This window comes from Mustelus asterias, chromosome 13 (assembly GCF_964213995.1).
Source record: "Mustelus asterias chromosome 13, sMusAst1.hap1.1, whole genome shotgun sequence".
Classification (NCBI taxonomy): Eukaryota; Metazoa; Chordata; class Chondrichthyes; order Carcharhiniformes; family Triakidae; genus Mustelus; species Mustelus asterias.
In genome coordinates, this window is record NC_135813.1 from 59,217,403 (window position 1) to 59,232,607 (window position 15,205).

Sequence of the window (15,205 nt, forward strand, 5' to 3'; positions counted from 1 at the left end):
AAAAAAATGTATTGTGCGCATGTGCCTGGAGTCAGTCGGTAGTTCGAGTGAGGGTTAAAGAGGAGAACGCACTATTCAGCGGGCAGCGGAGTGAGCAGGTAGCAGAGTGAGAGCTAAAGGGCTTTGGCTCAACGGGTTTAGGAGGAAATGGGCGAGGGAGGGTAGGTTTCTCAACTTTTAAATCTTAGTTCTTTCCGTGTGGAATCTGAGGAAAAGGTGCATTATGAATGTGAGGCCGGTTTGCTGTTCTCAGTGCCGGATGTGGGAGGTCATGGAGTCTCCTAGTCTCCAGAAGTGCATATCTGCGCTGGGTGCGTCGAGCTGCAGCTCCTAAGGGACCGAGTTAGGGAACTGGAGCTGCAGCTTGAGGACATTCGTCTGGTCAGGGAAAACGAGGTGATAGATAGGAGTTATAGGCAGGTGGTCACACCGGGGCCATAAGAAGCAGGCAAGTGGGTCACAGTCAGGAAAGGGAAAAGTCAGGTGGTAGAGAGTACCCCAGTGGTTGTGCCCCTTAAAAATAAGTACTCTTGTTTGAGTACCGTTGGGGTGGACAGCCCACCTGGTGGAAGCAGCAGTGGTCGTGCCTCCGGTGCTGAGTCCGGCCTTGTAGCACAGAAGGGTAAGGAAAGGAGGAGGAAGGCAGTGGTGATAGGGGACTCTACAGTGAGGGGGTCAGACAGACATTTTTGTGGAGGAAATCGAGAAACGCGGATGGTGGTTTGCCTCCCTGGTGTGAGGATCAGGGATGTTTCTGACCGTATCCAAGAAATCCTGAAGTGGGAGGGAGAGGAGCCAGAGGTCGTGGTGCATACTGGTACCACTGACGTAGGCAGGGAAGGGGTTATGAAAAGAGAATATAGGAAGTTAGGTAGGGAGTTAAGAAGAATGAACGCAAAGGTAGTAATCTTGGGATTGCTGCCTGTGCCACAGGACAGTGAGGGAAGGAACGGAATAAGGTGGAGGATAAATGCGTGGCTGAGGGATTGGAGCAGGGGTCAGGGATTCCTGGGACCTCTAAGGGCAGGTGCGACCTGTACAAAAAGGACGGGTTTCACTTAAATCCCAGGGGGACCAATATCCTGGTGGGAAGGTTTGCTAAGGCTACTGGGGAGTGTTTAAACTAGAATGGTTTGGGGGGTGGGAATCAAAATGAGGTGACTGGGAGAGAGGTGGTTAGCTTAAAAGGAGTTTGTAGACGGTGTCAGAGGGAGGATAGGCAGGTGACGGAGAAGGGGAGCGCTCAGACCGAAGGGTTGAGATGTGTGTATATTAATGGAAGGAGTGTAGTGAACAAAATGGATGAGCTGAGTGTGGATCACTACTTGGAAGTGTGATGTGGTGGCCATTACAGAGACTTGGTTATCTCAGGGACAGGACTGGATACTTCAAGTGCCGGGTTTCAGATGTTTCAGGAGGGACAGGGAAGGAGGCAAAAGGGGTGGGGGAGTGGCACTGTTGACCAGGGATAGTGTCATGGCTGTAGAAAAGATGGATGCCACAGAAGGATTGTCTACGGAATCTCTGTGGGTGGAGGTTCGCAACAGGAAGGGGTCAATAACTTTACTGGGTGTTTTCTATAGGCTGCCCAATAGTAGCAGGAATGTGGAGGAGCAGTTTGGGAAGCAGATCCTGGAGAGATGTGATGATAACAGAGTGGTCGTGATGGGAGATTTTAATTTCCCAAATATCGATTGGAATATCCCTAGGGTAAGGGGTTTAGATGGGGAGGAGTTTGTTAGGTGTGTTCAGGAGGGCTTCCTGACACAGCATGTGAATAAGCCGACAAGAGTAGAGGCTATACTTGATTTGGTATTAGGGAATGAACCTGGGCAGGTGTCAGATCTCTCAGTGGGAGAGCATTTTGGGGATAGTGATCATAACTCTATCTCCTTTACATTAGCATTGGAGAGAGATAGGATCAGTCAAGCTAGGAATGTGTTTATTTGGAGTAAGGGCAATTATGAGGCTATTAGGCAGGAAATTAGAGGCATAAGTTGGAAGGAGTTTTCTCAGGGAAATGTACAGAAGAAATGTGGCAAATTTTCAAGGAAAATTTGTCTGGAGCTCTACACAGCAACGTTCCAATGAGACAGGGGAGTTATGGTAGGTTACAGGAACCATGGTGCACGAAAGCTGTAACTAATTTAGTCGAAGAAAAGAAAAGCCTACAAAAGGTTCAGGGAGCTAGGTAATGTTAGAAATCTAGAAGAGTATACGACTAGTAGGAAGGAACTTAAGAGGGAAATTAGAAGAGCAAGAATGGGTCATGAGAAGGCCTTGGCAGACAAGATAAAGGAAAACCCCAAGGCATTCTACAAGATGTGAAGGAGTAGGACCTACCAAATGTGACGGTGGGAAAGACTATAGAACCGGTAGAAATAGCAGAGGTACTCAATGAATACTTGGCTTCAGTATTTACAGTGGAAAAGGATCTTGGTAGTTGCAGTACAGACTTGCAGTGGACTGAGAAGATTGAGCATGTGGACATTAGGGGAGAGGATGTGTTGGAGCTTTTGAAAAGCATCAAGTTAGATAAATCGCCGGGACCGGATGGGATGTACCCCAGGTTACTGTGGGAGGCGAGGGAAGAGATTGCTGAGCCTCTGGCGATGATCTTTGCGTCATCAATGGAGACGGGAGGGGTTCCGGAGGATTGCGGATATGGTTCCGTTATTCAAGAAAGGGAGAAGAGATAGCCCAGGAAATTATAGACCAGTGAGTCTAACCTCAGTGGTTGGTAAGTTGATGGAGAAGATCCTGAGAGGCAGGATTTATGAACATCTGGAGAGGAATAGTATAACCAGCACTGCTATGTCCAAGGCAGATCATGCCGTACGAGCCTAATTGGATTTTTTGAAGATGTAACTAGACACACAGATGAGGGAAGAGCGGTAGATGTAGTTTATATGGATTTCAGCAAGGCGTTTGATAAGGTGCCCATGCAAGGCTTATTGAGAAAGTGAAGGGGCATGGGATACAAGGGGACATTCCTTTGTGGATTCAGAACTGGCTTGCCCACAGAAGGCAAAGAGTGGTTATAGATGGGTCTTTTTCAGCATGGAGGTCGGTCACCAGTGGAGTGCCCCAGGGATCTGTTCTGGGACCGTTGCTCTTTGTGATTTTTATAAATGACCTAGATGAGGAAGTGGAAGGATGGGTTGGCAGGTTTTTTGATGACACAAAGGTTGGTGGTGTTGTAGATAGTGTAGAGGGATGTCAGCAGTTGCAACGAGACATAGATAAGGTGCAAGACTGGGCAGAGAAGTGGCAGATGGACTTCAACCCAGATAAATGTGTGGTGGTTCATTTTGGCAGGTCGAATAGGATGAAAGAACATAAGGGTAAGATGCTTGGCAGTGTGGAAGATCAGAAGGATCTTGGGGTCCGGGTTCATAGGTCGCTCAAAGCAGCGTCGCAGGTAGAGGCTGTAATTAAGAGGGCGTATGGAATACTGGCCTTCATCAATAGAGGAATTGAGTTTAGAAATCGGGAGATAATGCTGTAGCTGTATAGGACCCTGGTCAGACGCCTCCTGCAGTACAGGGCGGCACGGTAGCACAGTGGTTAGCACTGCTGCTTCACAGCTCCAGGGACCTGGGTTCGATTCCTGCTTGGGTCACTGTCTGCGTGGGTTTCCTCCGGGTGCTCCGGTTTCCTCCCACAGTCCAAAGATGTGCGGGTTAGGTTGATTGGCCATGCTAAAATTGCCCCTTAGTGTCCTGGGATGCGTAGATTAGAGGGATTAGCAGATAAGATATGTAGGGATATGGGGGTAGGGCCTGGGTGGGATTGTGGTCGGTGCAGACTCGATGGGCCGAATGGCCTCTTTCTGTACTGTAGGGTTTCTATGATTTCTATGATACTGTGCCCAGTTCTGGCTGCCTCATTACAGAAAGGATGTGGAAGCCATAGAAAGGGTGCAGAGGAGATTTTCAAGGACGTTGCCTGGACTAGATGGCATGCCTTATGAGGATAGGTTGAGAGAGCTAGGTCTTTTCTCCTTGGAGAGGCGAAGGATGAGAGGTGACCTGATAGAGGTGTATAAGATGTTGAGAGGTATTGATAGGGTGGATTCTCGGAGGCTTTTACCCAGGGCTGGAATGGTTGCCACGAGGTCACAGGTTTAGGGTGCTGGGGAGTAGGTACAGAGATGTTTGGGGTAAGTTTTTCACTCACAGGGTGGTGGCTGTGTGGAATCGGCTGCCGGTAGTGATGGTGGAGGCGGATTTGATATGGTCTTTTAAGAGACTTTTGGATAAGTTCATGCAAGTTAGTAAGATAGAGCGTTATAGGTAAGCCTAGTAGGCAGGGACATGTTCGGCGCAACTTGTGGGCCGAAGGGCCTGTTTGTGCTGTCGCTTTTCTATGTTCTATATATATTAGGGAAGCTGCTGATAAGCATTTAATTTGTTACTCAACTGATAATCCTTTGTCCTGGTCTTTTTAAAAGATTTAACCATTGTTTTCTCTTTCCTCCTTTAAGGTTATGACCTGTATAGATGTGTGTTTTTTCCATGTGCTGTAGATTTGTGCAGATTTCTTACTGAGTGTTCCACTCGGTCCAATTTTTTTGGGTGAATTGTGTTCAAACCCGGTGAAATGCTGTGTCTGTTTTTACAGTTCAGCCCATGACAATGTGAATAAGGTTCGTGTGGCCATCAAAAAGATCAGCCCTTTTGAACACCAGACATACTGCCAGCGGACTCTGCGTGAGATTAAAATCCTGCTGCGCTTCAAACATGAGAACATCATCGGCATCAATGACATCATCCGAGCACCCACCATTGACCAGATGAAAGATGTGTATCCTGCTTCTACAGTAACATTTTAAAAAATATATTTGGCTGCTTGATATACAGGGTTAGCATGCTGTCCTTTCATCTCAAACATTCATCACATTAGCCCAGGTTGGATGTGAAAGTTCCTCCTGTGTGCTGGTTGCAAGGGTTTTATGTAAAAGGTAATGAGCAGTATTGATTCAATTCCTGGTGAGAGTTGGCCCAAAAGCAAGTAGGTTTATATAATTATAGCAGTGACTTTCAAACTTGCTCAAACTCTACAAAGATGGCAGCTGTGGTCGAAAGTGGTAGGTGGCACAGTGTTTATGCCTCACAATGCAAGGGACCTGGGTTTGATTCTGGTCTTGGGTGACTGTAGTTTGCACGTTCTCCCCATGTCTGCGTGGGTTTCCTTTGGGTGCTCCGGTTTCCTCCTGCAGTCTAAAGATGTGCAGGTTAGGTCGTTTGATCATGGTCGATGCATGGGGTTATGGGGATCAGGCGGGGGAGTGAGCCTAGTTAGAGTGCTCCTTTGGAGGGTGGGCACAGACTCTGTGGGCCAGGTGGCCTCCTGCACTGTAGAGATTCTATGGATTATATGAATTTAAATTAGTAGAGTGAGTGCTTTTCTGACTCTGATGTCAAGGCATCGTTAGGACAGAATAGATGGAGCTTTACTCAGCATATGCTTATGCAACACCGAATCCCAGAATAAAATCACTGACTTCCCTCCCCTTGAATGCAGTCCCAAAAAAATAATGAAAACCATGATCCTCATGTAATCTGACTAAATGACTCCAATACCTGGATGTACATGCTGGTACCATAATGTCCATCTGTTTGGAGACTGGTGCAGTCACTGGATATGATTCGATAGTTGTTCATATATTGGGGAGGACACCTATCGCTTACACCCTCCTGACCAAACAGGAGTGCTGAGTTGATTTGTGACTCACTCAGTGGAAGCACTTCTGAGGAGTTGTGGTTTCAATACCATAGCTCTGGAATGTGATTAAGGAACAAGGTTGCTTGAAATCATGCATTTTTTGTGGAGTCATGTTGCAAAGATCAGTATAATGTTATTGGAACTACAAACATTTTTGAGTTAAATTGTGAACTTTGTTGAAGAGAAATGAAACGGGGATTCAACAACAGAGTGCATACCTTTACAGGATATTCCATATTGGCAATGTTTGTGGCTTCCTTGACTTTTATTTCCAGGTACATTGTACAAGACCTGATGGAAACAGACCTGTATAAACTGCTGAAGACTCAGCATCTTAGCAATGATCACATCTGTTACTTCCTGTATCAGATCCTGCGAGGGTTAAAGTACATCCACTCTGCCAATGTCCTTCATCGGGATCTCAAACCATCCAACCTACTGCTCAATACCACCTGTGACCTGAAGGTTAGTTTCATAATATTCCCCTTTTTTGCACTGGGGATGACACAGAAGTGAGTGTGAATGATGTACCAGTGGCCACTCTGAAAGCACTGCAGTCCCATCTGATTGTCTCCTTAGTGTTTTAGGTCTGTTATTGGAGTTTGACTGGAGAAGGGCTTCAGATTTCTACAGCAGGAGTGTCCTTTCATGCATTCACAAGATGTGGGTATCAGTGTCAAGGCCAGCATTTATTGTCCATTTCTAATAGCTCTTGAGAGGATGATGAACTGCTGTCTTGAATCACAGTAATCCTTGTAATAAAGGCACTCCCAAAAAATGTATAAATCGGAAGTTCCAGGATTTGACCCTCTGACAACAAAGGAGCAATATGTTTCCAAGTCGAGCTAGTGTGCATGATGTGGCTGACGTATGAGTGCCTTCATGACTCATTTGAGAGGAGGTAGAAGGTGCAGAAATAACTGGGAGAGATCAAGATCTAGAAGAAAGAGTAGTCCCGAAATGGGATAGATCATATGGGGAAATGAGAGATGGATGATGGGTTTGGCGTGCTTGTGCATTAATGCATGGAGTGTTGAAAATAAAGTTGGCAGGCATGAGTAGCCACATGGGATTAAAATATAGTGGCAGTAATGGAGACCTGGCTCATACAAGGGGAGGAATGGGTACAACATTCTTGACTTCAACATATTGGGAAAGTTAGGGAAGGAAGGAGGTGGCCATATTGACCAAAGATACAGTTACAACCCTCGAAAGGAATGAAGCATGTGAGAGTTCAAGGACTTCAATCTTGGACTACAATTAAAGAACAACAGAGAAGCTATTTTGCTGCTGAGTGCATTTGGTAGGTTCTAAATTGCAAAAAGGAATTGGAGAAAATTTGCAGGCAAATTACAGGAAGATGAAAGTACTACAGGATAAGTGATAATGCAGGCTTCAGTATATCATCATATAGACTGGAGTAGTGAGGGAAAGAATCTTCAATGGCAGTGTTAGAACATAGAACATAGAAAGCCACTCCAGATATTAGCAATTCGTGCGGCTAGTTTGTGTTCCAGTTCTCATCAATTGTCTCTTGGCCATGTCCTTCAGAACAGCTACATCATGCTTCCTTCATGACTTGACTCTGTGCTCAAATGCCTTAGATTTTTTCTTCAAAGATACAATACACATTCTGCACCTCTAAGGGAGTGGGTAAAGCACATGTTTTTGAGACCTCTGTCATAAAGTAGTAGTGTTTGGATCCAGGCTGCTTGCCTGTTTTCAGTTTCTGCTTGCTGGAGGACTATGCTTGTGATGGGTAAGTCTTAATCATGCTGCACTATGGAGAAGGGGCTGAACAGTTGAGTTTGCTCTGCCTATACCGTGGTGTCAGAGTACTTGCATCTATTATAGTCCACTGGGGCATTAAAATCACTGAGAATAATGAGTCTGGTCCTGGTGGGTACTCTTCTGATTACCCTGCTGAGGTTACCATGGAATGCTCCTTTGACTTCATCTGTGTGTCATTGTTGGAGTATAGGTGTTAATGTGTTGTGTGCTAGTTACTGCAAAACCTAAGCAAAGAAGCATGACTCAGTAGCTGTTCCCCATAGTAAGTGAGTCAAACTTGAATGCCAGTTCAGATTGAATGGCAAAGCCCCCACACTTGACTCTCAAGGCTGGTCCTTGGATTTGCTATTCTCTTGAATCTGTACCAACCCTCTCGAATTGAGACTGCTCGGTGAGCCTTAATTTTTTGGGGTGAGTATGTCATTGTTGTATCTGCCCAGCATTCGGGCTATGAGAATAAAAACAAACTAATGTGGACCTGAAATAAAAACAAAGTGCTGGAAAACCCAGCAGGTCTGGCAGCATCAGTGCAGAGAGAAACTAAGTTAACATTTTGAGTCCATTATGACTCTTCGGAACCGTTTGGTGGTGGCTGTACCTTTGGGACAGTCTATACCTGAACCATGCTGGGACCAGTGTTCTTGCGATCCCCATAACTAGGGAAGTAGCAAGGGTTTTAAACTAAATATTGGAGGCAAGTGATCAAATATGGGCAGATGTGGTATGTCAAAGTAGAAACAAGGGAAGAGAAGGAGGTATTAATATAAAAAGTGATAAACAGACCATGCCAGGAAGGGACAGGGAGTACAACTGAGTAAATTTACAGATGAGACAGGTACAAAAATAATAAACGGACAAAACTTAAGGCTTTGTATCTGAATACACGTGGCAATTGAAACAAAGCAGATGAGCTAAGAATGCGATTAATGTCCTAGTGAAGGTGCACCTAGGTCGCAGTGACCATAATATGATTGAGTTTTACATTCAGTTGGAGGGAGAAAAGACAGTCTAAGACGAGTATTTGAAACTTGAATAAGGGCAATTATGAGGGCGTGAAGGCCGAACTACCGAAAGTGAACTGTCAATATAGGTTATGGCCAGATCATAGAAATCATAGAAACCCTACAGTGCAGAAGGAGGCCATTCGGCCCATCGAGTCTGCACCGACCACAATCCCACCCAGGCCCTACCCCCACATATTTACCCACTAATCCCTCTAACCTACGCATTTTAGGATTCTAAGGGGCAATTTTTAACCTGGCCAATCAACCTAACCCGCACATCTTTGGACTGTGGGAGGAAACCGGAGCACCCGGAGGAAACCCACGCTGACACGAGGAGAACGTGCAAACTCCACACAGACAATGACCCGAGCCGGGAATCAAACCCGGGACCCTGGAGCTGTGAAGCAGCAGTGCTAACCACTGCGCTACCATGTCGCCCAAGATCTACAGAGATACAGTGGCAGATATTTAAAGGAATATTTCAGAATACACGGATTAGACACAGGCCAATGGGAGAGAAAAATTCCAAGGGGAGGACCCACCATTCATGCTTAACTAAAAAAAGTTCACCATAGTATCAAACTTAAAGAAAAAATATAATTGCACAAAGATGAGTGGCAGGTCAGAAAATTGGACAGAATATATAAAACAGCAAAGAATGAACTAAAAGATTAATAAGGAGAGATAAAATAGAGTACAAGAGAAAGCTAGCTAGAAATATAAAAGCAGATTGTAAAAGTTTCTAGATTTTTAAAAAAGAAAATAGTTAACAAAGCGAACATTGGTCCTATAGGAAGTGAGCCATGGGAGTTAATAATGGAAAATAAGGCAATGGCAGAGTAATTGAATAGATATTTTGCATCGGTCTTCACTATAGAGGATACAAGTAACATCCCAGAAGTAGCTGTATATCAGGAATTAGGAGGGAGGAAGTCAAGAAAATTATAATCATCATGCAAGTGGTTCATGTCAACACAGTTCCAACAGTTTAAGTCCCCAGACCCTGGTGAATTTTGTCCAAGAGTCGGAAAAGAAGTGGCTAATAAGATAGTTGATGCATTGGTTTTAATTTTCCAAAATTCACTCTATTTGGGGAAGGTTCCACAAAATTGGAAAATAGCTAATGTGACTCCATTATTCAAAAAGGAGACAAAGCCAAAAACAATAGGCGAGTTAGCTTATCAATGGGGGAAATGCTCGAAGCTGTTCGAGACGTTATAACAGGACAGTCGGATAAATTAATCGGACAGTCAGCATGGTTTTGTGAAAGGGAAATCCTAACCAATTTATTAAGTTCTTTGAAGAAGTAACAGGTGCAGTGAGGGGGACCAGTCAATATAGTGTACTTGGACTTTCAGAAGGCATTTGATAAGGTGCTTCATCAGAGGTTATTGTGGAAAAATAAAAGCTCATGGTGCAGGGATGACATTGGCATGGATAAAAATTGGCTAGCGAACAGGAAACAGTAGGCTGACAAGTGGTATGCACAGGAGCTTTAACTTTTCACAATTTATATAAATGATTGAACGAAAGGACCAAGAGTATGGTTGCTAAATTTGTTGATGACAGAGGTAGGAATGCAAGTTGTAAAGAGAACTTGAGGCTACAAAAGGAAATGTATAGACTAGGTGAGTGGGCAAAGATCTGGCAAATGGAGTATACTTTTAAGGTGGTCCATTTTGGCAGATGGAATAAAAAGCATATTATCCTAATGGTGAGAGATTGGTTTTAATGAGATGCAGAGGGATCTGAGAGTCCTAGTGCATGAATTCCAGAAGGTTAGTATGCATGTGCAGCAAGTAATTTAGCAAAGCTAATAGAATGTTATCGTATATTGCAAGGGAAAATTGAATACAAGAATCAGGAGCTTATGCTTCCGTTATATAGGGCTTTGTCCAAAGATGTGCGGGTTAGGTTGATTGGCCATGTTAAATTATCCCTTAGTGTCGGGGGGTTAGCAGGATAAATACATGGGATTATGAGGAAAAGGCATGGGTGGGAGGTGTTGTCAGTGTAGGCTCAATGGGCTGAATGGCCTCCTTCTGTACTATAGGGACTTTATCATTCTATGGCGAGACCACATCTGGAGTACTGTTTAAAGATGTAAATGCATTGGAAGCAGTTCAGAGAAGGCTTACTAGACTAATAACTAGGATGGGTGGGTTGTCTAGTGAGGAAAGGCTAGACTGGCTTGGCTTGTATCTGCTGCAGTTTAAGAGTGAGAGGTGACTTGATTGAAACATATAAAATCCTGGTATGGGGTGGGGAGAAGTTGACAGGGTGGATGTGGAGAGGATGTTTCCTCTTGTGGGAGAATCTAGAACTAGGGGCCACTGTTTAAAAATAAGAGTTGTCCATTTAAGACCGGTGAGGATTTTTTTTCTGAGGGTCATAACATAAGAACTAGGAGCAGGAGTAGGCCATCTGGCCCCTCGAACCTGCTCCGCCATTCAGTAAGATCTTGGCTGATCTTTTTGTGGACTCAGCTCCACTTACCTGCCTGCTCACCATAACCCTTAATTCCTTTACTATTCAAAAATTTATCTATCATGCATCTTTAGAATTCTCCTCTTCAAAATGTGGTTGAGGCAAAGTCTTTGATTATCTTTAAAGCAGAAATAGATTCTTGAAAGGGGTGAAAGATTAACTGGGGTAAGCAGAAATGTGAAATTAAGGATAAAATTGGATGGGCTGAGTGGCCCGATTAACTCATATTCCAAAGGAACTGGAGAAATTAATGGGACCGAAAGCCACCACATCCCCTGGACTTGATTACCTATTTCCTTGCATTTTCAAAGATGCGTTTTTCCAAGATGGCGCAGGAGCGAGGCGACTTCTTGCAAGCTGTGCCCAGCATGCCTTCTAATGGGGCGGCACGGTAGCACAGTGGTTAGCACTGCTGCTTCACAGCTCCAAGGTCCCGGGTTCGATTCCCGGCTCGGGTCACTGTCTGTGTGGAGTTTGCACATTCTCCTCGTGTCTGCGTGGGTTTCCTCCGGGTGCTCCGGTTTCCTCCCACAGTCCAAAGATGTGCGGGTTAGGTTGATTGGCCAGGTTAAAAATTGCCCCTTAGAGTCCTGGGATGTGTAGGTTAGAGGGATTAGCGGGTAAATATGTGGGGGTAGGGCCTGGGTGGTATTGTGGTCGGTGCAGACTCGATGGGCCGAATGGCCTCCTTCTGCACTGTAGGGTTTCTATGATTTCTAATTCTATCTTTTACTCTTGTTCTCTATGACTGTAACACATTCTGCACTCTCTCTGCAAGAAATAATACTTTTCACTATGCTAATACATATGACGATAATAAATCAAATCTAGATAGTGAATGCATGAGTGGTGATTCTTCTAAAATTCATTCGATTCTCGAATGGTCCCAATGGAATGTAACACCACCCCGCCATTCTTGAATATATTCAAGACTGAGATGGACTTTTGTGATCTAAGTGAAAGGAGGGATATGGGAGTTGGGTGGGAAAGTGTGCTGAGCAGAGGGAGCATATGGTCTACTATTTCTTGTGTCCCTTGGGAACTTAATGGAATATAAAATGTACAGGGGTGAACTTAAACAAGAGGGATAAGTTGATAAGGGATCACAGAAATCATGTGGGATGGAGAACAGACGTGTTTTGCATCTGTTAAGATGTTGCCAGTATCACAGTAAAGGAGGAGGTAGTAGAGAAATTGCCTATAAAAAGGTGGTTGAGGTTGGCAGACCTCAAAATGGAAATGGTACTTGATCTACATGGGATATTCTGTAGATTGCATGAGGGTTTAAGGCTGAAAATTGGAGAGGCTCTGATCATCTTTAAGTATGGGAGTGGTGCCAAAGAGCTAAAATATTGTAAATGGTTCCACCCCTGCTCAAATGAAAAGGTATAAACTTGGCGATTGCAAGCAAGTCAGCCTAAAGTCAGATGAATGTTTAGATCTAGTAATTGGAACAAAAGGGAGTGATACTTAGAAAAATGTGGGTTAATAAATTAAAGCCAGCATGGACTTGAAAAAGACACATTGACCAATTTGAGATTACAATATACATGAATGTTGAAAATGTATTTGACTTGTTCGACAAATTAAGAGGGATTTAGAAGATTTTGACTGCATGGATACATAAGGAGCAGAGAGTCCATACAGGTTGTGCATTCTTTACCCAAGACCTTCGGGGCTGATTGTGTCTTGGATTTCAGATAATTTTGGTTTTTGGATACTGCATCTGGGCCTACTAGCATTACAGTGGCTGAAGCAGCTATATTCCTAAAATAAAACCGCTATATTAAATACAATTGCTCAAACTAAGGTGTATCACTGAATGATAAATACCTGTTGGATAGCGCCACAGATGGAACTTCTTAAGATTCTGTTTGTAGGGGAGTGTTCACAAGGTGAACTGTTCAGACAAACAATTGGACATCCCACGCTAAAGCCCGGGTGCAGTCTGCGAGGTTCATGTTGGGCCAAAGATTTTCTGCACTGAAGGCTGGGTATGGTTGACAAGGTTAATGTCTGCTCAGGTCATAGGCTTGCTTTAAGGTTAATGAGATTCAAAGAGTGTGCGGTATTTGGATGTATTCTGTTTTCAGATTTGTGGATAAAGGATGATCAACCTCGTGCAGTTATTTTTCAGCGGGTGGGAAGTATGCTGTGGTGTCCATCGGGTTGGTGGTGATAATATTCTCTCTAATATTTATAACTGACCTGGGATTGGCTATAAAGAGCATAAGTGCAAAGTTTGTAGATGAACTAAAACTTGGAGATATGCTATTGAGGACAAGGTTATGTAACAGACTGGGTCACGTGGCAGATGACTGACTTGTGTTAAATTTAATGTTGGGAGGAAGGATGAAGAGCGATGTGATATAAACTAAATGGTACAGTTTTAAAGGGGGCTCAAAAATAGACGTTTTGGTTTACGTGTACAATTCTTTACACGTGGCAGGACAAGTTGAGAAGGCTATTTAAAAAGAGGTAGTCGGCTTTATAATAAAAGCACAAAATCAAGGAAGGAAAATGATGTGGTGGGGCCCCAGCTGCTGTGGCTAATTCTGGCCACCACTCTTTCAGGAGGATCTTAAGGCCTTGGAGAGGTAACGGGAGGTTTACTGGAATGGTGCCAGGGATGACAGACTTGAGTTGTATAGACTAGAGGAACTGGCGTTGATCTTAAAGCAAAGATTAAGTAACATAAAAGTGGACTGTAAAAGCTTCTACAGGTATATGAAAAGAAAAAGATCGTGATGACAAATGCAGGTCCATTTTGGTGGCACAGTGGTTAGCACTGCTGCCTCTCGGCGCCAGGGACCCAGGTTCAATTCTGGCCTTGGGTGACTGTCAGTATGGAGTTTGCATGTTTTTGGAGTGCGTAACTAGTAGAATAGAGGAGGGTGAACCAGTGGATGTGATGTATTTTGATTTTCAGAAAGCGTTTGATAAATTCCCATACAAGAGGATAGTGTGTAAAATCAAAGTGCATGGGTTGCGTTAATATATTGGCATGGATTGAAAATTGGTAGCAGACTGGAAACAGAAATCAATGATTTGGATGAGGGAATCAAATGTAATATTTCCAAGTTTGCTGACTATACAGAACTTGGTGGAATGTGAGTATTGAGGAGGATGTTAAGAGGCTTCAAGGTGATTTAGACAAGTTGAGCAAGTAGGCAAATACATGGCAGATGCCTTTATAATGTGGATAAATATGAAGTTATCCAATTTGGATGGAGAACCGAATGGCAGTGTGTTATTTAAGTGGTGATTGGGAAATGTTGATGTACAAAGGAATCTGGGTGTCCAGATCCAGTCGCTGAAAGCAAGCATGCAAGTAACTACAGTAAGCAGTTGGGAAGGCAAATGATATGTTGGCCTTCATTGCAAGAGAATTTGAGTACAGGAGCCAGGATGTTTTGCTGCAGCTGTACAGGGCCTTGATGAGACCACATCTGGGGTACTATGTACAGTTTTGGTAGTCTTTAGAGAAGTCATAGAGTGAGTGCAGCCAAGGTTCACCAGACTGATTTGCTGAGATGGCAGGATTGTCGTAAGAGGAGAGATTGGTCAACTGGGCCTGTATTCTCTGGGTTTTGGAAGAATGAGAGGGAATCTAATTGAAATGTATAAAATTCCAACTGGACAAACTGGGTGCAGGGATGTGGTTTCCTCTGGCTAGGGTGTCAAGAACAAGGGTTCTCTCCAGATATGGATCAGACCATTTAGGACTGAGATGTGGATAAATTTCTTAATTGAGTGGTGAAACCTATGGCATTCTCTACCACAGAAGACTGTGGAAGCCAAGTCACTGAATATATTTAAGGTTTAGATATTTATATTTCTAGAATCTAGAGGGGTATGAGGAGAGCCTGGGTATGTGGTGTTGAAATAGAGGGTCAGGCATGACCATTTGAAATGCAGAGCAGGCTCGATGGGCTGAATGGCCTTTACTCCCATTTTCTGTTAGCAGTTTTCAATTTTATGAATGATTTTGATTTAGTAAATAAGGAGAAATTGCTTCCAAAGGAAGAAGGATCAATAACCTGATGCAGGTCATAAGGTGATTGGCGAAAGAACAAGATGCAACTTGAGAGAAATATTTATGCCATGAAGTTTTATAATCTGGAATGCACTGAAAGAATGGTGGTAGCAAATGAACAACTTTTTTAATGGAATTTGATAAATAATTGAAGTGGAAT

General features: G+C 43.8%; 1 protein-coding gene across 1 annotated transcript in view; it reads left to right on the top strand.

The window, feature by feature from the left end:
• mapk1 (mitogen-activated protein kinase 1) overlaps nt 1-15,205 on the top strand; it is a 111,001-nt gene that overhangs the window by 55,112 nt on the left and 40,684 nt on the right. Inside the window, exons 2-3 of the mRNA XM_078226843.1 lie at nt 4,624-4,806; nt 6,003-6,192. Of these exons, the coding sequence (XP_078082969.1) occupies nt 4,624-4,806; nt 6,003-6,192 (373 nt within the window). The remainder of the gene's footprint in view (nt 1-4,623; nt 4,807-6,002; nt 6,193-15,205) is intronic.